The sequence below is a fragment of the Rhinolophus sinicus genome, linkage group LG04 (assembly GCF_036562045.2).
Source record: "Rhinolophus sinicus isolate RSC01 linkage group LG04, ASM3656204v1, whole genome shotgun sequence".
Lineage (NCBI taxonomy): Eukaryota > Metazoa > Chordata > Mammalia > Chiroptera > Rhinolophidae > Rhinolophus > Rhinolophus sinicus.
Window position 1 is genome coordinate 167511476 of NC_133754.1, and position 23151 is coordinate 167534626.

General features: G+C 44.0%; 1 protein-coding gene and 1 pseudogene across 1 annotated transcript; both read right to left on the reverse strand.

Annotated features, from left to right (window-relative positions):
* Nucleotides 1-15661: 15661 nt before the first annotated feature.
* Nucleotides 15662-16702, reverse strand: LOC109448629 (small ribosomal subunit protein eS6; annotated as a pseudogene).
* Nucleotides 16703-20441: 3739 nt separating this feature from the next.
* Nucleotides 20442-21954, reverse strand: ACTL7B (actin like 7B). The gene has a single exon (XM_019734157.2). It carries the CDS (start codon nucleotides 21693-21695, stop codon nucleotides 20442-20444), a length of 1254 nt encoding a protein of 417 aa, XP_019589716.2. The 5' UTR covers nucleotides 21696-21954.
* Between the last annotated feature and the right edge of the window lie 1197 nt (nucleotides 21955-23151).

Below are 23151 nucleotides of genomic sequence, written 5' to 3' on the forward strand. Positions count from 1 at the left end.
ACTTTCTAAATTTTGTGTATTGGTTTTATGGGATAAGGAAAAGATCATTGTTGGAACAAAATATAAAATTGTGTTTAAGTGAAATCATAAAACAGATGTCTTTTAAAGGGTTTTAATCTTGTAAAATTCTTTAACAATACTACAAATCATGAGGACTTAATTATGTTTGAGCTAAAACCATAATTTCCAAATAATTAAAATGCTAAGACTTTAGAAACTGTTGAGTTACTTGATATATATTATTTGGATACCCAGTTTCTAAGCTAAAAAAAATTACATATAGGTTTAATATATCCTTATTCATACACATTATGCAAGGACTATAGATTAACAGAATGTATAAATATCTTTGGATAATGTGTTTATTCTGCCTCCTATAAAGGTAAAAGGTAATCTAAAACACATACTACTAAAATTTAGTTCGACAGTTCTTGGTTTCTTGCCTTTTAGTTTTCCCTGTGCTGGAGAAATCAAAAATTGGTTACTTTGGCTAAATGTGGTAATTAATAAAAATGATTAAGATTATACTTAGTATAATAATTACAGAAAAATATGATGTGTATATAAAATAATGAATATAGCTTGTCTGTTAAGGAATTATTCATTTATTAAATGAAAATTCCATGTAATATATACATTTGTTTTAATATGCTAAGATAAATTATATCTTAAAACTAAAATTGTATTATACGTGCATTATGTATTTATGTAGTCTACAAAAACATATAAAAGTATATTAAATTTATTTTAATTCTATAAACGACAGAAAGACACATTCAAGGGTATATTCCATGTTAATGGAGTTATTCACAGAAAAAGGCTTACAAATCGTTTACTGCTAATTGTAATATAGATGATACACAAAAAAGTAAAATTAGGGTTTTCTTTCATAAAATGACCAGAGTTTTCTTTTGAATCACCAAAATACTCTGTTAACTTGTCCTTCTGTTGGTCTCTTAAATAATAATGCAAGTTTCCTTATTTTTCCCAAGTTACTAGATCAGACATCAGAGAAGACTGTGGACCTTCCCCCAGGTACTGTTAATAGGAAACCCATGCCTCCTGGATCAAGAGACATGAGCAACACGAAATCACTACAAGGCTGTCCTGAGATCTCAAACAGAGGAACCATTCCAAAACAGTTAACTGCAGGAAATGGCACCTTTCACCCAAGACCATCAGAACCACACTGGTGACTGCAAGGAATGTCACCTTTCCCCAAGACAAGACCACCAGAGCCAGATTGCTGTGCTTTAATCTCATGTGTTTTTCTCTTTGTCTTTGTTCTTTACTCAATGTAAAATTAAGGTTTAAGTTGTTGACATTTCTTATCTATTAACTATGATACCGCTAAGGTCTTTATCCTTCATACTTACTGAGTCATTCCTCTGTATGAGTTCAACGCCAGGCTGCAATTTGCTCATGATTTGGCCACAGCACGCAATTACACTGTCTGTTGGGTTTGTACTTACTTTCCTTTGGGTGTCACCCAACTTCCTTTGCTAGCAATTTCATGGAATTAATCAGCTGATTTCCTGGGTGAGAAGACTCAACCAAGAAGTGATCTGGGAATGAAAAATAGTACCATAGCCCAGACAATCAGAACTTGAAACCCCCCTGTCGTGTCACATATAAAAAGGAAGGTTTTTGTCCTAAACAAAATGTTCAGAAACCTTTTGTGAAATGTAGCTTTTCCAACTAAATTTTCACAAAAGGAAAGCCATTGACAGGGTGAAAGGAAAGGGGTAATGCAGAGGTGCTTTAAGAAAACAGGATACAATGAGAGGAAGGGAGACAGTAAGAGTTCAGTAAGGAAAGACGGGCCCCATGGGGTACTCGGGCAAAGAGGCAAAAGAGGTAAACATGCCTCTGGAGAGTTCACAGGGAAGATGGAAGCCAGTTATACAAAGTCCACAGATGGTCTAGAAGTTGGGCCTCTAGAGAATCCAGTAAGGACGTGGAAACCAGAGGTACAGGGGCTAAGAGAGGGTCTTCTGAGGGTCCGTGAGATGCTGAAAGCAGAGATTGAGCTGACCCCCTCAGAGGAACGGTAGGAGCCTGGGACTCTGAGGCAGCAGCATCTTCTAGATGCTCCCCAAACAGCAGATGTCAGCTTCCACAGCCACTATGCCACACAACGCACCGTGGGGATCTTGACAAAATGGTTGCCGCCAACTGCCTGTAACAGGGAGCTTGTCCAAGTGACTGCAGAAGACAAGAGGAATGAGCTAAAATCAAGAATGCTGGATGGGGCCTGGCAGAGCAGGAAACTCACTGTGTTCTCCCACATCCCAGACTTCACACTGCTTCTCTTATTCCTCATACCAAGGTTTTCTTTCACATTCCCTGTCCTGTAGGCTTCCCCTCCAGTGTCAACCCCAGGTTGCAGTGGGCCCTGAAACTGCATAAATCATCCTAGGAAGAGAGATACAGGAAAGAGGGGAGAGAGACTAATCTCCTGTTCCCTGGGAAAGCTTGTCCTGTGCTCTATTGGACTGTTTCAGTCAATCTCTCCAACCTGGGAATCCACGAGCCTGGGTTACTTCTGGTGAAGAGAAGAGCAAAGTGGTATTTCAGGAGCCTGAGTGGAACGATCGTTTGGGGGAGACTAAGACTCTGAAAGCACCAAAATTAGTTTACAAAATAGTCCATAGTCCAAGGCTTTTCACAGACATTATCTCATGTGATCCTCACAACAACCCGCTGAGGTATGGAGGCCAGGCGTTGCCTCAGAGGACGAAGCTGAGCTTTAGGGAAGTTAAACTGCCACCCGTGGGTGAGACCGGTCGCCCAGCCTCATCACTCTTTTATTTGGATGGATGGACACCAGGGGGAATCCGTATCCTTCCCGTGAGCCTCCCCTCTGAGAGCTCTGTGTTCTAACAGGGACTTGCTCTAGGAATTGACCTCCTCAGAGACTATGGACCCGGGCCCTCATGGAAACGTGAGGTTAAGGTTCAATGTTGGGGAGCCCAGCACTGACTAGACAAAACCTTACCTTTTAATACTGCACCTTTGTCCCCCCCTCCCTTTTTTTTTAATTCTGAACTGATCTTAAGAGACTACAGTGAGTGGCTAGGACTGAATTTTCACTCTCCTCTCTGTAGGGAAGCTGCAGACATTCATTATTCATGGGTAATCTGATTTTCTATATTGAATTAATAGAGCTCTGTGATCCATCCCTGTTATTTAAAGTGGATAAAAATGTTGTCCAGTTTTCCTTCTTTGCAAAATTCAAGGAGAGTTTTCTGTATGTCATGCTCAATTGATTTTTTCGGTCCGTGTCCTCTGCAGGTGAAGGGCAGATTCCGAGAACAGAGGGCACACGTGCCGTCCTTCACACAGGACTTGCCCCAGGTGACAGAGCTCAGGCTTAGCATCGGAGTCAAGGCTTTCAGAGGCTCAGAGCATTGTTCTCCACGTCAGCCCTGACACAAAGGGGTATGAGACACCTTGGTTAGACACCTGAGCTGAGACTGTGTTTAATGAATACGAGTTGAGGAACTCTGTCCTCCTACAGGTGTTCTGAACTCTCCTAAGAATCCAGTCCATGGCCCATGATGCACTGTGATCAGGGTTTTACCATGGAGCCCTCTATCTACCAAACCCAGACAGAAGGTCTGTGTGCTTCAAATATAAACCCTATATCCCACTCCTACCCTTGCCTTGTTCTCCTCGATGACATTCTCATCTTTCCTGAGAGTTTCCATCTCAAGTGGCTCTCTGTGTCAATTGATTTAGAAAAGCACAAAGAAGAAAAGATTAATGGCTGCTGGGGGCTGGCCCTAGGGTTCCTTTGCCAAATTAATGTGTCTCTTTTTCCCAAATGCTGGTAAATTTTTATTCTTCTGTAAACAGTAGAGGAACAGAAATAGGAACCCCACGCTACATAGAAAGTATAAAATGGAACTCATGCCCCAAGATGCGCTCAGATGCATCTGAAAGCAGAGTTTCTCGGAAGTGCACACCAGCCTCAGACAGCTGAGCACTGAGAATGCACACTGTAGACAAGAGTTCTCAGGCCCCCTCACGGAGCTATGGAGCAAGGACAGTGTTCTTGAGGATGGAGAAGGCCCTTGAAGAGGAGGGTGAACCCACAATCCCTCCTTACAGCATCTAGCCAAATAGAACCCTCCATGCGTCCTCGGGCCTTCTAGATCCTTCCATCCTTCTCTGGGCCTTTGTATCTTCCAATTCTATCCTTTCTTCATCTCATAGATACTCTATTATCATAAACAAATAGTGCTATTTTCTAGTCATTCCTCCTACAACCCAGAGTTGTCCGTTACCCCCTTGGTCACTTCAGCTTTGATCCTACCAATTATATAACCTTTGAAAATGAAGTTCTTCCAGGAATTTTTGCTAATTCCTGGAGATTTATATTCGCAGGATTTCCTTTTCTCAACTCCAGCTTCTCACCTTGCATCAACCCAAACATCGGACACAATCCCGCCTTTATATTCGCCCAAAAGAGTATACTTGCACATAAAAGCATTAGTGCACAATGTAGCCTTTACAAGAGATAATGTGAGGATGACAAAGAGGGCCAGGGACAGACCTCACCCCTGACAACTTTAAAGTCCCCAACTGCTGAATTAATAAGCACTGAATTATTTCCTTACCTGAAATGGTCTTGGCCCAGGGCTCCCAATCCTTTCCCACCCATATGATGAGACTTTGTCAAAACTGGCAGCAAAACAATCTTTCAAGATGAGGCATAGATTCTCAGTTAACATTGCTGCTGGGATATTGTTGCTTTTAGGTCCTTTCACTGAACAGAGAAAGTAAAAAAAAAAAAAAATTAAACCATGACTTCATATTAGTATGTACAATTCAAATTTAACACAGGGTTTTTAACTTTGATTTTTGTATGTAAATCATTTTTCTCACAATGCAAATTCTGGATCTTAATAACATTAACATTCTTATTTTATCTTAATATATAAAGTACTTTCAAAATTATAATGCAAACATTACTCCTAATAATAAAACGACTGAGTGAGGTCTGAAATTATTTGCAATTCTTTTTTCCTTAGAATATACCCCACCAAGAATGTATACCAGAATAATATGTTCCAAAGTCGCTTGCAATAATTCTTTTCTCTGGTGTAACCAATTTGATAAAGAGTTAAGGTTATTAGTTACAATTTATTTTCAAGTTTAGGGTTAACTTTATTTTCCCTGTTGACTTTAATTTTCAAAAAATATAAAACATTTTTAAAAGTCAAAAGTAAATAAACTTAAAGAAGTCTCACTTCCAACCCTTTTGTTTGAGTCATAAACGAAAACATCATGGGGATGATGATGACCTAGTTTTTATTTCTTCTCTCAAGATGTAGAAGGAATGTGAAGAGCAGAAACATTGTAGAAAGAGACTATGGTTCGAATCCCCTTGTTGTTTGAACTTGGGCATTTCCTAGACTTTTTTATTCACATGAAAATGAGAATAATACCCATCTCGTAAAAATGTTCTAAGGATTAAATGAGATAACATATGTGAAATGCCTGGTCTATACTTTGTAGTCAAAATTCAAGAGCTACTCAGTATATTTTATCTTCAGAGATTAATGGGGACTTTGAAATTTTAGACCAATTTGTCTAAATTTTAGACCAATGCCCAATTTTGGTGTGATATAGAAATAATAACAACGTATGATAGTAGTTTGGAACAGAGCTCAGAAGATATAAACAGAAACATATGTGAAGAGATATAAAAGTAACTATTTTAACTATTAGAACCAAGAAATAAAAGACTTGTTTGGATGGCAGTAGTCAGGTAGACTACCAAGAAAAGACATTAAAAGGAAGGAAACTCAAAAGAGGCATGTTATGGACCAACTGTTTGCCCCCCGCCCCAATTCAAAACTCTAGCCCTCTATATGATAGAATTAGGAGGTGGGGCCTCTAGGAGGTAATTAGGATGAGATGAAGTCATGAGGGTGGGGCCCTCATGAATGGGATTAGGGCCCATGAAAAACTCTAAAAGATTATTATCTTGGAGTGGGGAAAGCATTTCTATGTTTTAAAAATATGTTAGTATTACAGTAGAGCATATTTTTATAATAAGTTCAAACAACACAAATGTAGAAATCCCACAGCATAAGCACTGTGCCCACGCCTCTACACTCCCACTCCCTGGAGGGAGGCAAACACAGTTAACAATTTGGTATTTTAAAGCAGAAGGTGAAACGCAGAAATCTTAAAAGGAAAACACTGATTCATAGGACAATATAAACATTTAATACTTCTGTATTAAAATCAAAGGTAAAAAGGTCGAAAACAAATGAGAAACTGGGGAACATTGGAATTCAAATGATAAGAAACTAATAATGTTGTTATGCAACATTCTTAATGTACAGGACGGTTAATGCACAGGAGTTCACACAGAATTATATAGGAAAAGCTGTTTAAATCATTCATGAAACATAATTTTAAACACCAATGATGGATGGTATCTTTTTCCCCTTATTGGAATGACAAAGAAAATGAGAATTTAAACCAACATAGTATTTTTTACCCCTATAAAAATAATACTGGGACCAGCATATATTTCTATTGCTATGTTAAACAATACTGAGAACAAGCAAAGTTAATTTAGCTATTTGTTCCAGGAAATGCTTTACTCCTGGAAGAATAATGCAAAACAACTAAATTTATTCATCAAACTAACAATTGCTCATCAAGGCTTGCTTCAAAATCTTGGCTTTGTTGTGCCCACCAATCCAAAGCTATTATGTTATTAACTCTAAACAATCCTAGTCCATTTCCCACCTTGCAATACCTCCTTAAAATCATCTAGCTAAATTCGTTCCTTCCTTGGATACTTTCTTTCAGGCCTAGAGGTATTAGCTGCACCCTACATTTGCTATTCCTATATTCTTTTAAATTCTCTTTTATTCTTTTTATTTGTTAATCCCCTTTTTGCTAGTTAACAATTATTTACAATAAATTTGTTCAAATGACTAGCGTGGTCTAAGCGCCTGACTGGACTCTGACTGATGGACCTCTTAACCACGCATGTGAGGGCATGTATTCATTTGCTATGTTGCCTAACAAATTATCACCAATGCAGTGACTTAAAACAACACATATAGATTCTCTTACAAGTCTGCAGGTCAGGAGTCCAGTACAGGTCTCACTAGCTAACCAAGGTGTCTGCAGGCTGCATTCCTCTCTGGAGTTTCAGCAAGAATCTGTTTCCTGTTCACTGGGTTGTTGGTAGAATTCGGTTCCTTGTGGCTGTAGTACTGACATCTCTATTTCCTTAGTGTCTATCAACTGAGAACCATTCCCAGCTTCTGGAAGCTAACACATACTTTGGTTTATAACCCCCTTCCTCCACCTTCAAAGCCAGCAATGGAGTATTGCGCCCTTCTCTCCTCTTTCTTCTTCCATCTTATCTCTCTGATCCAACCAGGAAGCTCCATTTTAATGACTGTGATTAGACTGGCCCCACCCAGATAATCCAGGATAATCTCCCCAACTCTTAATCACATCTGTAAATCCCTTTTGCCATGTAAGGTAACATTTATAGATTCCTGGAATTAGGATGTGGACATCTTTGGAGGGACCATCATTCCGCCTACTACAAGGTCTATTTCCCCAAACCTTCAAAAATATTAGTTATTAATTGTTGACTCATCTTCTTAAAAGACCACGAGAAAAACCTGTTGAGCAAGTGAAGTTACATTATTAAACACAGTGCAGTAGAGGATCAACAAATTTAATATATTATTAGCACATCCAAAATTGAATTTATCTCCTCATCTCAAAACCAACTTTTCTTCTAGTGTTTCCTACCTCGCGCCAATATTCACCCATTGCCCAAGTCAGAAATCTGTATTTATCCCCATATCCTGTATACTCCTCTCCTTCCCCATTACTACTACCCTCACACAGGCAGTCATCTCTTATACAAATTCCGTCAACAACCTCCTGCTTCCAACAGTCTCCTTGTCTCTAGACTTGTTTTCCTAGAATTCATTCACGTTGCAACCAGAGGGCCTGTATTAGTAAGCGCAGGCTGCTACTCTCACAAAATGCTATACGCTGGGCTGTTTAAACAACAGAAGTTGATTTCCCAGAGTTCTGAAGGCCAAAAGTAGAAGTTGGAGGTGCCAGCATGGTAATTTTGGGGTCAGGACTCTCTTCCTGGCTGGCAGAAAGCCATCATCTCATTGTGTCCTCACATGGCAGGGACAGAGAGTAAGAGCAAGTTCTCTGGTGTCTCTTCTTATAAAGTCACTAATCCTATCATGGGGGTCCCACTTTCATGACCTAATTATCTCCCAAAGTCTTCACCTCCAAATTCAGGGTTAGGGCTTCAACCTATGAATTTGAGGGAGGGACACAATTCGGTCTAAGCAGGACTTTTTCCCAAAAACAACCAACTATCTTGCTTAAACTCTTTCTATGGTTCCCCTGTGCATTTAGGATGAACTCCAATTAGCTTGACTTTGAAAACCCTGCACTATCTGTCTCAACCTACCTCTCCTACCCCTTCTTACACCACTCCCTCACATACTCGCGTCATACTGACCATCTCTGTACCTAGAATGCATTGCGGTTTTTCTTGTCTCTGAGCCTCTGCTTTTGTCGCTCCCCTCTGCTTATTTTGGTTAGATCCAACTCTTGTGTTCTTCCAGGAAGCCTTTTCTGACACTACATGGGCCCTCTAGGTGTAGGTCTGGTGCTGCTCCAAGGTACTCCCACTGCAGCCTGTATTTCCACTTACCCCACTGTCTGTTGCTTCTCTGTTTTTCCTATTAAGCTGTAAGCTCTGAGAGAGAGATATTACCTGTTTTGTTCAACCCTACACCCAAGTGCCAACTCACTATCTAGAATATGGTAGCATATAATAAATGTTTGTGTATGCTTGGATGGATGGATGGATGGATGGATGGATGGATGGATGGATGGATAAATGTGTTGCATTTGGGTAACTATTGGGCATTCAGGTGAAGAAATTCAGTAGATAGATATGTGGATATGGAGTTCAGGAGAGAGGTGTGGACTGGAGAAGCCACGTTCAGGCAAACACATAGCAGCTTTCTCCTTGGAAAGGTGCACTTTGTAAAGCCCTTGAGTGGTCGCGTGTACGATGCCAGACCCTAGTTTCAAGTGTCCTTATCCAACCAGCCCCCTGGTATTCATGGTCCTGCATTTATTGCTAACCATAAGCTGCTTCTCAGCTGCTCGACTGTAACATTACCCTCTGAAGTAGTTATCCTCATTTTACTGGTATGGAAGTAGAAGCCATGAGGGTTATCACAAGTGATTCAAAATAAGGATTCTAATCAGTGTTATGGATACTGTGGACTGGCTCATTCAACCTCCATTCCACTTCTGCCTTATGTCTACAGTTGCACTACTTACTACATTAGCGACTAGCTACCTGTGGCTATTCAAAATTAAATTTAAATAATTAAAATTAAATAAAAATAAAAATTTAATTCCTCAGTTGTACTAACCACATTTCAGGTGTTCAATTGCTGTACTGTACGACCGAACAGTGCAGACAGACCATTTCCCCGTCACAGAAAGTTTCAGGTCTTGGCGCCATCCTGTATGGCAGAGGTTAGAAAGCTAAAACTATATTTTCCACATTCCTGTGCAGGTTCTGGATGCAAATTCTGTTTACCAATTAGATATGCTTGTATGAGCTTGGTGAGGTGAAAATAAGATAAGCACGATGATGCGAGTGTCAGGCTTTTCGGAAGTAGCACGCCAGTGTCTGTTCCGTTTCCCGGGTGTGACAGGCAGCTGTGGTACCGGTCTTCACAGCAAGAGCAGTAGCTTCGTGATTCCTACTTATCCCAGGTCAAAGCTGCAGTGATAGGTTCTTGAACTCAATCATTTCGAGTGGCCTAAGGAGTGGTGGCTTTCCTCGTGGGTCATTTCTATGGTGCTCTGCTTACCCAGAGGCCCAGAACCAGAGCCAACTCCCCCAACTCTCAGCACTATTTGGGTAAGCAAATTTGGTAAGATTTCATGTGTTAAAATCGCTTCCTGCTTACAATATTCAGGATGGATTCTGTATCCTGAACCAAGTTCTGATTGACATGGTATAAAACCGACTTACACAACAGCTCTGGTGTTTACAGAGCATTCCTTTGCTTTCCAAACTCCATAAATGCAACCCAGTCTTCTAGCAATGAAATTAAGTAGCTATGCCGCTGACTGCCTTTTGAAATGGTTTCCCCCTCATTCTCCCTTAAGATACTACTTAGGCCTTTCCATATGAAACTTAGTCACTCTGCAAAAATTAAGTGTGGTCAATAAAATAATCCAATTCCTAGCCTGATCCAAGTATGGTTGTAGACCACAACTACATTGTAATAAAATGCACTGAACAAAAAGCAAATTTTTCTAAGTCCACCATACTGAATGGCATAGATTTTCTTAGATAATAATCATGTTAGTGGAAATTAGATCGATCACATTCTTTTCTTTATTTATTCCTAGTGAGATGAGTTAGACTAAGGAGTTGGAGGAGTTGGTCAAAATGTAGGGGAGGTGGCAAGGCCAGAAGCATAGGGCAGAATGGCCGTGAGGCATCTGGTCTGGTCATTAGAAAATCATTATCTACTATTACTCTCTTGCCTTCCTCAGACCTTAGACTGTGAGTTATAGAAGCGTCTGGAAGCTAGCCTGGGCATGTGTCACCATGAATCACATTGATTCCATGGAAAAACATGGTCTGAACTCCAAACAGCATGCATGTAAAAGAACTGTCCGATCACTGGTCATTTATAAATTGGGTACAGCCTGAAATTACACCTTCCTGCCAGCCTCTACCTGTATGAAACAAACAAGCCCTTTCTATTTATGATCTTAAGACTTTAAAACCACCAGAGAATACTGAGTACCCATTTTCAGGTACACAGCCTGGCTTACTGGGAGGGGCGGCACGCCACCGAGCAGAGAACCTGGACCCTGGAATCACAGAGACCTGGGTTCTAACCACAGTTTCATCACTATTTACTGTGAGATCTTGGGCAAATTGCCTCCCCATTCTGAGTTTCAGTTTTCCCAACTATAAAATGAGAGAAAACCCTCTGCACAGGATTTTTATAAGGGTTATGTGAGAAAGCTGATTTGTTCACTTAAGAAAACATCAGAAAAGGAAAATGGATGGGGAACCGTTCTACAGAGAAACTGAGTGCTCAGTTCAGTAATTTTTCAAAAGAAGAGGACTTCTGCCTGCTCTGTCCTAGGGTCCTTTCAGTTTTGCTCAAAATATCATCCACTTCCTATTGTGCTGTCCCCATTATAAGTCAGGGAAAAGGAGAAGCTTCCATGTCTAAAAGACCCCCAAAACACCTATAGTGCGTAGTTTTAAGGAGATAGATTTGTTTCTCTGTCACTAATGGCTCTGAGGTCCAGGTTCGTGAGTGGTTTGCTCCATGCAGCCATTCAGGAACCCAGATTCCTTCTAGTCCATTGCTTTGCCAGCGTCGATGGCATTATCCTTGTCTGCATGATCAAAGGTAGGTCACAGGAACATTCATGTTCCAGCTCAAGGGAAGAGGAAAGGGAGAGCTGCTCCAGGATATCTTCCTTTAAATTGAAGATGACCCAGACGTTGCACTTTCACCCACACTTCATTGGCCTGAATTCAGTCAAATGGCTACACTTAGCTACAAGCAGGCTGGTAAGTGCAGTCTCCACCAAGGCAGCCACGTGTCCAGATAAAAATCCTATTGAGGAAGAGGGACGTTTTGCTGGACAGCTATCATTCTTTGCCATGGCCTTCTTCCACTTTACTTGTCTTCAAACAAGTAAAGGGCTTGTTCTTGGTCTAGCTGTGAGCCTTTGCCAATTACTAAATTGGGCCCTGGTTGGGGGAAGTCTCCTCAATGCCATCAGACCTCCTGGTGAGATACACTTGGCCACTTGGGATCCCTAACGCTGATCGAAAAGCTGGGCCTAAACAGGGAGCTCTGGGAGCTCAGGCCAGGGATCTTCCCAGAGCACCACCCCTGTCTTCTGAAGATATGGTTTTGATGTATGGGGCCTTTTCCCCCAGTATCGTGAGAGATACAGGCTTGGCTGTTTCTGGAGATGACTCATTCCTGCTCTTTGCAGTGGGAGCACAATTATATTGTTCCCACAAAGAGTATTTTCCTGCCAGGTCACTGGCACCTGCCGACAAGTCTGTTCTTCTTTAAGTGATTCTTAGAGGATTAAAAGGCACACAGTGCAAATGCTTCAGATATGCCAAGCTGCACGTAGCTGAACTGGAAGTTCCAATGGTGTGGAGACAGTAGGGGACCAGAAGCTGGGAAATCGCACACTGGTCTCAGCTCCTCCATTGGTCAGCTTTGTCCTTGCGCAAATCATTTCCCGGCGCTAAGCCTGTTTTCTCATCTAAAAAATTTTGACCAGATCATTTCTAGAGACGTGTCCTGTTCCAACTCCCCAGTTGTCCATGACCTTTTCTTGTTTGTTCCTTGTTTGGAACATTTCAGCAGTAACTATAGGGAAAAGACAATTCTTTCCTTCTCATTTGTTTCTCTTATGCCCGTTACATGTTTTCCCTATTATTGAGCTCTTGCATATTAGTGTGGCGCATTTGTTATAATTACTGAACCAATACTGACACAGGGCTGAAGTCCAGTTTTTACTGCTGACTAATGTTCCATTGTATAGATGTACTACCAGTTATCCATTTTGCTATTTGAAAACAACTCAGTTGCTTCCAGTTTTTGGCAATTATGAGTAGAACCGCTAAAAACTTTTGTGTGCAGGTTTTTATGTGGACATGTTTTCAATTCAATTGGGTAAATACCTAGGAGCGTGACTGCTGGATCATATGGTAAGAATATGTTTAGCTTGGTTAAAAAAAAAAAATCCTACCCAATTGCCTTTCAAAGTGAATGTGCCATTTTGCATCTTTTATACAGGATGAGCTTATTTTCATATGCTTATTTGCCATCTGTAGATCCACTTTGGTGAAGTTTATTCAGATCTTTCGCCCGGTTTTTAATTGGATTGTTTTCCTATGGTTGAGTTTTAAGAGTTCTTTGGATACAAATCCTTTATCAGATGTGTTTTGCAAATATTTTTCTCCCATTCTGTGGCTTGTCTTTTCATCCTCTTTCTAGTGTCTTTCATCAAGCAGAAGCTTTTCATTTTAATATAGTCCAACTTATCCATTTTCTCCTATTTTTATCTTCTACAAGTTTTATAGGTTTGTGTTCTGCATTTAGGTCTATGATCCATTTTGAGTTAATTTTTGTGAAAATAAGTCTGTGTCTAGGTTCATTTTTTTGGCAAAGGATTTCCAATTCTTCTAGCTCCATTTATTGAAAAGATTATCCTTTCTCTACTGAATTGCCTTTACTCCTTTGTCAACAATCAATTAAATGTATTTGCATGGATCTAACTTGGAGCTCCTGAACTGTCTCTTCTTTCACCAGTACCACACTGTCTGGATTATTGTAGCTTTACAGTAAGTCTTAAAGTCAGATAGCGTCAGTATTTCAACTTTTCTCTTCTTCCTCAGGGTTGTGTTGGCTATTCTGGGTCTTTTGCCTTTCCATATAAACTTTACAATCACTTTGTCAATATCCACAAATTACTTGCCTTCAAGTGGGGGTGTAAGATCAGCTCCCCACTGAGCCCCACTGTCACTAGAGAATGAGGAAGAGGGGGATAAGTGCCAACTCGCCCCACTTCGCATCACCTTGCTCCGCCATACTGCTGCTGGGTAGGGGTGAAAGTACAGCTTAACTCTGGACCTACCAACACTACCCCATTGGGGGAATCTGAGCACAGCACCCACTTCCACGGAGTGGGAGGGTAGGGTGAGAGATCAACTTCTCATTCAGCCCCACTGAAACCTATGCTGTGTTTTCTTCGATTCTGTGTTTATTGGGCATCCACTCATCACAGGAGCATTTATAGTAACTATATATTTTCTCTCTTTTTTTTATATTCTTGATGTTCTGGTACTTGGGGGTCTTACAAAAAAATAAGAAAATATAGTTAATATAATTAACCCATTCCTAAAGCTCACAACCACTTTCCTATGAGACATCTTCTTTCATTCACTTTTTGGAGTCTTCTTATGCTTGTTGTGTTATGTTGTCAAAGGTAAAGCTGGATACTAAGCAGTAAGGACAGATTTTAATCAGAAAAAAATACTATAATACCAGGGAAAAGAGTTCCACTTCAACTCATACAGAGTAACTGGGCATTTTAACAGGAGAATAAGGAGGGGGGGCAGGTGTTGAGCAGGGGCTCCGTAGAGTCCGTGGAATGAAAAATGACAAGCAGGAAGCAGGGGCTGGTCCATGTGAAACCCATCTGGGTTTGCTAACGGGCACTTAACTGAAGTTAGGCTCCTTCCTGCCCACAAAGGCTGGGAGACAGGGACCCTATCTTCCTTCTGGTGTTGGCTGGAACAAATAATACATTCTTTTGGCATCTTTGAGTTTTCTCAGGCAGGCACTTGAAGGGCCGATGACAGGGGCATCCTAAGGATGCGGCCTTGAGCTGTTAGAAACTATATTAGTGTTTGTTCAAGACTTCATAGGCCAAGGTTGAAACCTAGTTGAGAAAGGGCTGAGAGGAGCCTGGCTGGTTTGATCAAAGAGAGCATCTTTGTCAATGCCCAGTGATTTTTAGCTGTAAGAGTGAGGAGCTGAGATAATAAGGCTACTCCCTCTTGGCAGAACCAGAAGTCCTTGCTATTACAATTTTTGAAAGCTCCCTGGGCGATTCTAATATGCAATAAAATTTGAGAATCACAAGGCCAAGAATGTTGCCCTCCATTGTTTGAATGCCCCTCTTCACAAAGAAAGCAATTGCTCTAAGCTGACTGAATACCCTGTGCTATATGTACACGTATGTACGTCTGTTTGTGTGTATATACCAGGGTGAGGGTAGAGAAGAGGCCTGGTCCTCTCAAGCAACAAGACAGAAAGTGCTTAAGAGTTATGGAAATGTACCAAGCCGCTTTTGTTTTAGTGAGGGGAAACAAAAAGGGTCCTGGTAGAATTCAACTCCATATCCATTTATTTGGCCATTAAAACGAGGGAGGGGTACTTCTCAAGGTGGTGGTTCTGTGGTCAGTCATGTAAGATCTGGTGGATTCATTTCCGGTTCTCATGGTTTTCTCTGCTGGACACTTCCCACCTGAAACCATGGGAAGAGACTGTCAGTCTCTCTGCAATTGCTTAAGAGACATCCTTAATGTATCACTTTCTTGCCTGACTTTCCCAGGACTCATTAAGCATAGTTCTATGGCTTCTTCTATGACTCATTTGGCTCCTAATTGTTATTTTACATATTTATACAAATGAAGAAGCCAAGAGGGCTAGAACTTCTTTCAGAAGCCATGCAATGGCCTCTAGAACGTTAAAGGCTCAGAAAATTGGTAGATTCTAGAGCTCCATCTCAGGAAAAAACCTGTGTTCTAGACCAAGAGCTGCCTGAGAGGCTGTTTAGTGTTTCTGGCTGTGAAAATAAGACATTCGGTGGGGCCTCAGGCTTCCCTTGCGCAGTGGTTCTCACCTGGGCTGCGCATCAGAATCACTGCGGGCTTCGGGGATCACACTGGTGCTTCCACTCTAGTTTTTTTGTTTAGTTTTGTTTTGTTTTGTTTTGTTTTGTTTTTTAATGTCTGATCTTATTTATTTGTTACTCTTAGAAAACGTCATTTTTGAATGGACTCAGACTTAGAAATAGAAGCTCTCAGAGAGGACAGCCCACGTCTCTTGGCAACCTGTTCCTGGTGTTTTTGTCTTTGGCCACCTTTGTTCTCTTGGCCAACAGTTGAGCATATTCTGCAGCCTCTTCCTTCTTGTTCTTAGTTTGCTATTTCTTCAGAGCAATACACAGACGTTTGTGTTGCAGGACGCGTGGAGTAAGAAGACGCTGAATCTTGGGTGCTTTGGTCCTAGGTTTCTTACCTTCTTTGTTTAGGGGCTTTCTCACAACATACTGGCAGATATCATCTTCTTTAGAGAGACTAAAAAATTTGTGGATTCTGCTAGCTCTTTTGGGCCCCAGGCAACGAGGCACAGTAGTATCTGTGAAACCAAGAATATCCTTCTCCCCACCTCCCCCCTCCCTTTTTTTTACAATGACCAAGTTGAGAACACTCAGATTGGCATCCACAATGTAACCCCAAAAAGATGTGTGTTTTCTTTCTCCGGTCCCCCTTGGTCTATAACAGGATTGTCCCTTACTCAGGAGCAGGCAGACTCAGCCATGGGTCACGACACCCTGCTTCATGGGGAAACCTTGTTTGTCGTTCCCACCACTGATTCGAACCACATAACCCATTCTTCACTCAGAGCGTCAGCAGCAACTTCTGTGGCCATACGCTGCTCATAAAATGTATGAAGTTTGTGTTCATCATCCACTTCAATGAGTTTTTGGCAGCCGGTGGCTGGGAAAGAGATGTTTGGCTTCTCTTTCCTGAAGCAGCCGACTGCCTCTGAGGCGCCACGAAGGAGAGTCACCTGAGGAACCCTTCAATTGCAGAGTCCTAGGTACTTCCCCAGATGGACTGACTCAGCGTCTGGGGGAAAGGTCCACACTGGTTTTGTTTTTTGGAACAGCTCCCTAGATGATTCTGTTGCCCACCATTTCTCTCCAACTCTCCTGTTCCCCTCTTCAAACAAGCTCTCTGGTGGGGAGGACCTGATTTGTAACACTTACTGATTTCTGTGAGGGTAAATACTTCCACCATGGGCAATTTCAAGTGACAACACCACTTAACAACTGGCTTGCAAAATTCCTGAATAGTTAACAATGGACTCTCACAAGCCATTAAGAGCTAGCTCCAGTATAACCAATACCCCACACTCTCTCTCCCCACTGGTTAAGAACCACTATATTACAAGGTGTTCTGGAGTCCAAGGTGTTCCAAGAGTTGTACCTGAGAAGCTGCAAGCCCAAAGAACACAGCGGGTGGCAGAGTGCAGGCATACATTTAACTGAGACTTACAGACCGAGGAGAGTCTCCAGTGGTGACCGGCCGGAGGGGTAGCACTGCACATTCAGGCAGAGAAGCAAGGTTACACAGACACAGCAAAACAGAGAGCATTTGTAGCAGAGATCATCTGGCAGGCCCTGCAGGCCTGCTCTCATGCACACAGTGTCCCAAGATGCCGGGAGACCTTGACTCCTGGCCTGGGTACAGAACTGTCTGAATCAGCAGCATTCCCATGGAGCCGGGAGAACTTCACTGCCTGCCTGTTCATCGGACTGCTCATCCCTACAGAAGAAAATGTAGGATCAAAAAAACAAAACAAAACCACCCAAAATCACCTTACATCAAATGGAACACCATTAATAGCTTGTACTATAATTAAATTAATTGCTTAAACCCACCATATGGAGATAACTCTTAGAGCAAACTTGGTAATAAACACTTGAGGGAGAGAAATCACACTGCCCAGACAGGCAGTAAGGATAACAGGCCTCCTGCCATGTCTGAATAGTAGCATTCCACCACATGATGTCACTCTAATACTTATTTATGCCACTGGGCAAGTCTCTCCTTTGCTAAAAGATTGGTGTTCTTAACTTTTATACCTCAGGATGGTTATGAAATTACATCATATTTGTCATTCATGACTTGAAAGCATGTTTTTGGGGGGTGGGGAGAGATTGTCTTTTCTTTTCCTTGCAAAAGAGATTGATAATTTGCAGAAAGATTGGTGACAAAGGCAAAGAGGTATTTTGGAATCACAAAATTTTGATTTAGCACAAGACTGATTTACCAGGTGAGTGAACGTGGACAAGATTCTTAACCTCTCCAAGCCTCAGTGTCCTCATCTGTAAAATGGGAGAAAATACTATAACTTCTACCTCAAAACTGGGAGTAAGTCCTTTCGGTTGGCAGGTACTAAGCCTCCACCCGGTGCCATGCTCTGCGCCGGGCGGGAGAAAAACGAAGAGGGGGACACCACAGTTCCTGCCCTCACGTCCAACCCCGGGAACAAATATCTAAACAAGAGCATATGGGCCAATGGCCAGTAGACACTCTTTGTTAGGTTTCTGCTCTTCCCCGACAGTGTTATCTGACCTTCTCTAATACCTTGATAAAAATGCTTCGTATGCAGTAGTTTTTTTGTTGGGAAATAAATGAAGTGTTAGTCCTAATATTTCAATGATAAGAGGCTTCTCCAGCCCTGGTCCCGCTACACAAACTGCTCTGGAGGAATACGATTGTTGAGAAAGAGACGCAGTTGGAATGTTGTCAACTGCAAGCGGCGGACACACACACACACACACACTCTTCTTACCTGAGTGATGAGGCTGAACGCACCTGCTCGCGGGAGTAAGAAGTAGAGGGCACTGTGGGCGTGGCTTCATTCGGAGGTCACTGTGTCAGGGGCCTACCTACCTGAGTCTGCACTCCCTGCTGGGTCAGCGTCCAGCGGACTTTCTCCCTAGTAAATGTCGCCGCAGCAATTCTAGGCCACACCCCCCCATCTCACATCAACTTTCCAAGAAGGTCTGAGACTCTGCTCCGGCGCACTGAGGTCACATGCTCACTCCCAGCCAATCATTGTGGACAAGCAGTTGGAAGGCTCTGATTGGCTTAGCTTAGGTCATATGCTCTGCCCTTGGCACTGGAGGGGCGGTCAGCGCTGGGCTCCGTCTGATGCCCTGGAAGAAACTGGGAGTTGTGGGGAAGGGATGAGGGGGAAATGGAGGCATCAACTGTAGGTTCCTCCTGGGGAATATTAGGTGGGCCTGAGTGTGTTTCATGATTTGGAGACAGACAAAGGGATGCAGGTAGGGTTCATGGCCTCCTCTTCATACGCTCCTCTCCTCTCCTTCCTTGTACTAGCACCACCTTCATAAAGAGGATTATTCAATTTGGGGGGTTTTGTTTTGTTTTGTTGCCTGAGGAATATAAATAGACACTTAAAAGCTGGTCATGCTGCTCACCCCTCCACCTGTGGGGAGTCGGAGGACTGTGCTCTCAGAGACCATTTGTTACCATCCCCTCCCCGACCCCCCATTTTGTCTCATATACTTCATTCCTAGTCATCCTCTACTTGGGTGGCATTTCCAAGTCCCAAACCTCGTCCCCTGCAGGGAGCAGGCTGCAGCCTTCCAGCCCTGCATGTACTTTTCTTCCAGACTCAGGTAGAAATCTCTGGCCTCAGAAGTCCCCCTACCACTGTCCTCATTTGCAGTGGGATTATACGTCTGTATTCCTCTACTATGACTTTAACTCCGTTTTAGGAGGGAGAGATAAACACACAGTCTGCTGTCTTAAGCTGAAGTCACTGGCCCATATTTTTCTATCAAAATTAAATCTGTTGTGCCTGTGGCTGGCTTAAATAAATTCATGTCGAGGACTGATTAGTGTTTTTACAGGCTCTGCCACACAAGGGATGCTTTTGGAGGAGATGACCAGGTGACACAGGCAACGAAGCTGTGACTGCAGAGACGAGAAGTTGCTGAGGTTGTGGGGAGTGAGGAAGAGGAGATGGGGGTGGTGAAGTAGACACAGACATGGTTTTTGGAGTTCGAGACCAGCATGTGGCAGAGGGTTCACATGGAGCACCAGCCTACCGCCTGTGTGATTTGGGGCCCATCACTTTCCACTCTATAAGCCTCTGTTCCCCTGTGGGCACATCATCACGATTTTAGGATTAATACTAATCAAAGGTTCTTGGTTTGCAAGCAATAGACATGAATGCTGGCTAATTAAGCAAAAGATGCTGAAGTAGCAGCTTTGTATGAAGACATCAGGTGGTGGAGACTGGCAACCTGAAGAATGTAGTCCCCACTGAAAGAATTCGTGTTCAAAAGTTGTATACACTGTGCTGGCCAAACAAAATGTGTCTACTGGCGGCATCAGCCTCCGGACCTCGAGTCTGCAGCCCCTCTCTTGGGAAGAGCCCAAGTTCCTGCATAGCACCAAGGCCCTGCCAGCCCCAGCAGGACTCAAACTCCAGGCTAAGAGCCCAGTGCTAGGCAATGAGGAAGGACTAGATCGCAAGGCATTAAGCGATTAAGACTGTCTGGTTCTTTCCCAAGTCTGCAGCCCCAGCACAGGGCCCCGGACGGAGGCAGCTCCCAGGGTGCCAGAAGTCAGTACTGTTTGTCTAAGGGAAGAGGAGGCTCAGAGACATTTGGTAGCCCATCAGATTGCACAGCTCACCAATGTCTGATCCCACAGACACCTGGTAATGGGTCCCAGGTCATAGGTTCACTCCATCAGGAGGTGGGGAAGGTCAGTGAGGGAAGTCCCAACCATCCAACCTCCCACCCTGGCTTCGCTGCTCCTGACCCAGCAGAGCAAAATGTGCTGATACTCCTAAACCCAACTCCCCACCACCTTCTATGAGACTGGAGCAAGAAATGGAGACTAGACGAGAGCCATTGTGTGTTAAAATTGTATGTGAAATTCTGTAAATGTATAAAGTGGCCTGAGGTCACCTGCCCATAAGGCCTGGCCCCCCTCAGCACTTGTTGTAGATGGCTGCACTGCCCCACTCCTCAAACTCTTCCTTGCTGACCCAGAGTTGCTGGAAGGCCTGCAGGGAGGCCAGGATGGAGCCACCGGTCCACACAGACGTCTTCCTCTCAGGAGCGGCAGCCACTGTGGGGCTGTCCCCAGGGCAGAGGATGTTCAGCTCCCTCTGGAAGCGCCTGGGGAAGCCATCCAGCATGGTACAGCCACCACACAGCAGCACGTTGGCGGCCATCTCCTCCTTGAAGCCCGCCTCCTGGCAGTGGCCCAGGCAGGCGGCCGTGAGCGCGGGGAGGCCGGGCTGGTTGCTGCCCACCAGGGTGGGCTTGAAGAGCATCTCGGCGCACTGGAAGCGCTCCTGGCCAATGGTGATGAGCTTGCCATCAGGGAGCTCGTATTCCACACGCAGCTGCTCCAGGCCCAGGCTGAGCTCCTCCTCGGGCTGTAATGCTGAGTAGCAGCACTTCTTCTTGATGTGCTCGACAATGTGCAGGTGGTCATCCGTGAACTTCTGGCCGGCCTCATTGAGCAGCTGCAGCAGGTAGTTGGTGAGGTCACCTCCAGCGTAGTCAGCGCGGACCGTCAGGCCTGGCAGCACGTTGCCCTCAGAGATGGGCACCACGTGCGAGACGCCGTGCCCGCTCTCCACGACCAGCCCTGCAATCTTGCCGTAGGAGTAGATGGACAGCAGCGACTGGTACGTCACGTGCATGGCAGGGATGCCAAAGGTCTCAAACATGAGCTCTGCATACTTCTCCCGGTTGCTGCTGGGGCTGAGTGGGGAGTCGGAGACCAGCACAGCATGCTCCTCGGGGAGGATCTTCATGGCCGTATGGAAGATGTACTCGCAGATGTGCTGGACGCAATCCCAGTCCACCACGACACCATAGTTTAGTGGGTTAACCAGCTTCAGAGGCGCCTCAATGTCGAGCAGCTCGTGGCCCACGTAGGTCTGCTTGCAGGTGTCGCCCGCGTTGGCCACCTCGGAGTAGCGCTTGCCCACCGTGGAGGAGATGAAGTAGGTGGGCCTGGGCTCTCCCGCGTAGCCGCACTTACAATACTGCGAGCCCAGGTCCATGATGAGCACCTTGATCTTGCGCACCTTCTTGGGCTTCATCTTTGGTTGAGTGGCTGAACCCATGTCCTGGATGCCAGTGTCAGGAGCTGGCAGTGTTCCTGCCTCTCCAGAGTCACCCGGAGCCATGCCCCTGGGCATGGGACTCGGGCTGTTCCTCATCTCCATCTGCCTTCCTTGCTCACCTTTCTCACATCCAAGAGCTCCGTGGGGAGAAACAAGAAGATCCACCTCCTGCAGTGCCTTGGCAACCCCTCAGGATTGTGATGTCACTGGGGACTGGTCCATTCCAGCAGCCCAGGGAGGGCTTGGCCTTGGTGGGCCCTTGATCTGTCATCCCTACCCATCTGCCCATCTCAGCTTTGCTACAGGACAGAGCAGGTGGCCAGCAGTTTTAGAAACCCAAGTACACTGGTGTCTTGGAGGTTTCTGCCCCTTATGTCCCTGATCCTAATCCCCCGTTCACTGACTGACTAAATACCTTTTCCTCCGCTGCTGCTTGGCTGCAAGGATGATACATAACTGAGCCCTTACAGTAAGCCAGGCACAGTACCAGGCACCTCACATGTTACTTTACAGCAGGGGTGTCCAAACTTTTTTCAACGTTTTTCACCAAGGGCCATATGTGGTAAAATACACAAACAGCTGGGCCACTCACTCGAGGTGAAGTACCTATTGCTTCACCTGGTTTATTTAAGTAAACTAAATATATTTTTGGAATTTGCTATGGGCCAATTAACAATGGATCATGGGCCACAGTTGGCCCGTGGGCCGGAGTTTGGACACCCCTCCTTTACAGAATCCCATGAGGTAGGCAGAGCTGAGAAAATCAAGGCTCAGAATTCCAATAACCCGCCCATGAGCAGACAGCTCTTAGTGTTTGTACTTCAACCCAAGTCATCCAACTCCAAAGCACCAGGTCTCCTGAGAGTATGAGGGCCCCAACAATACTTTCATCCCTTCATTGAACATTTACTGGGATTTGTGGTGCGTCCAGCCCAGTGCAGCCTGCTGGTGACAGATGTCATTGCCCAGTCTAGGTGGGAAGAAGACAGAATGGATGCAGAGGAGTTTGTAGGTGGAAATCTATTGGGAGGACAAAGGCACACAAAGGAGGGAATGCTCATTGGAGGGAGGGAGTCAGGTTCCCTAGTGAGGTGATGCCAAAATCAAGTACTGAAAGACAGGTGGGTATTTGTCAGGTAGTTAGGAGGGAAAGGCATCCCCCACAGAGAGCACAGCCTGAGCAAGGCCCAGAAGGAGGGCATTGTGGGGAACTGCCAGTAGTTATGGTGTTTGGAAAAATGGATGAGGCTAGAGAGGTCATGGAGCCAACTAGGGAGGACCTCAAATGCTTGGAGTAGAGCTTGGATTAAATTGAGGACAACTGAAAAAAAAACCAGTAAAGTCTTTAAACAGAGGCGTGGTCAGATTTGGCTTCTAGGAAAATTTGAGAAAGATCTAGGTTTAGCTGTAATATAAAGGGGCAAAATGCTGAGTCCTGAAAGGAGAATTGGAGAAATTCTTGTAAGACTTGAAGGTGGCCTAAGCTAGGGATGTGATAGTGTGGAAGAGAGGAAGGGACAGGTTCTAGAGAAGTTTACGAGGTAGAATCTAATCTAAT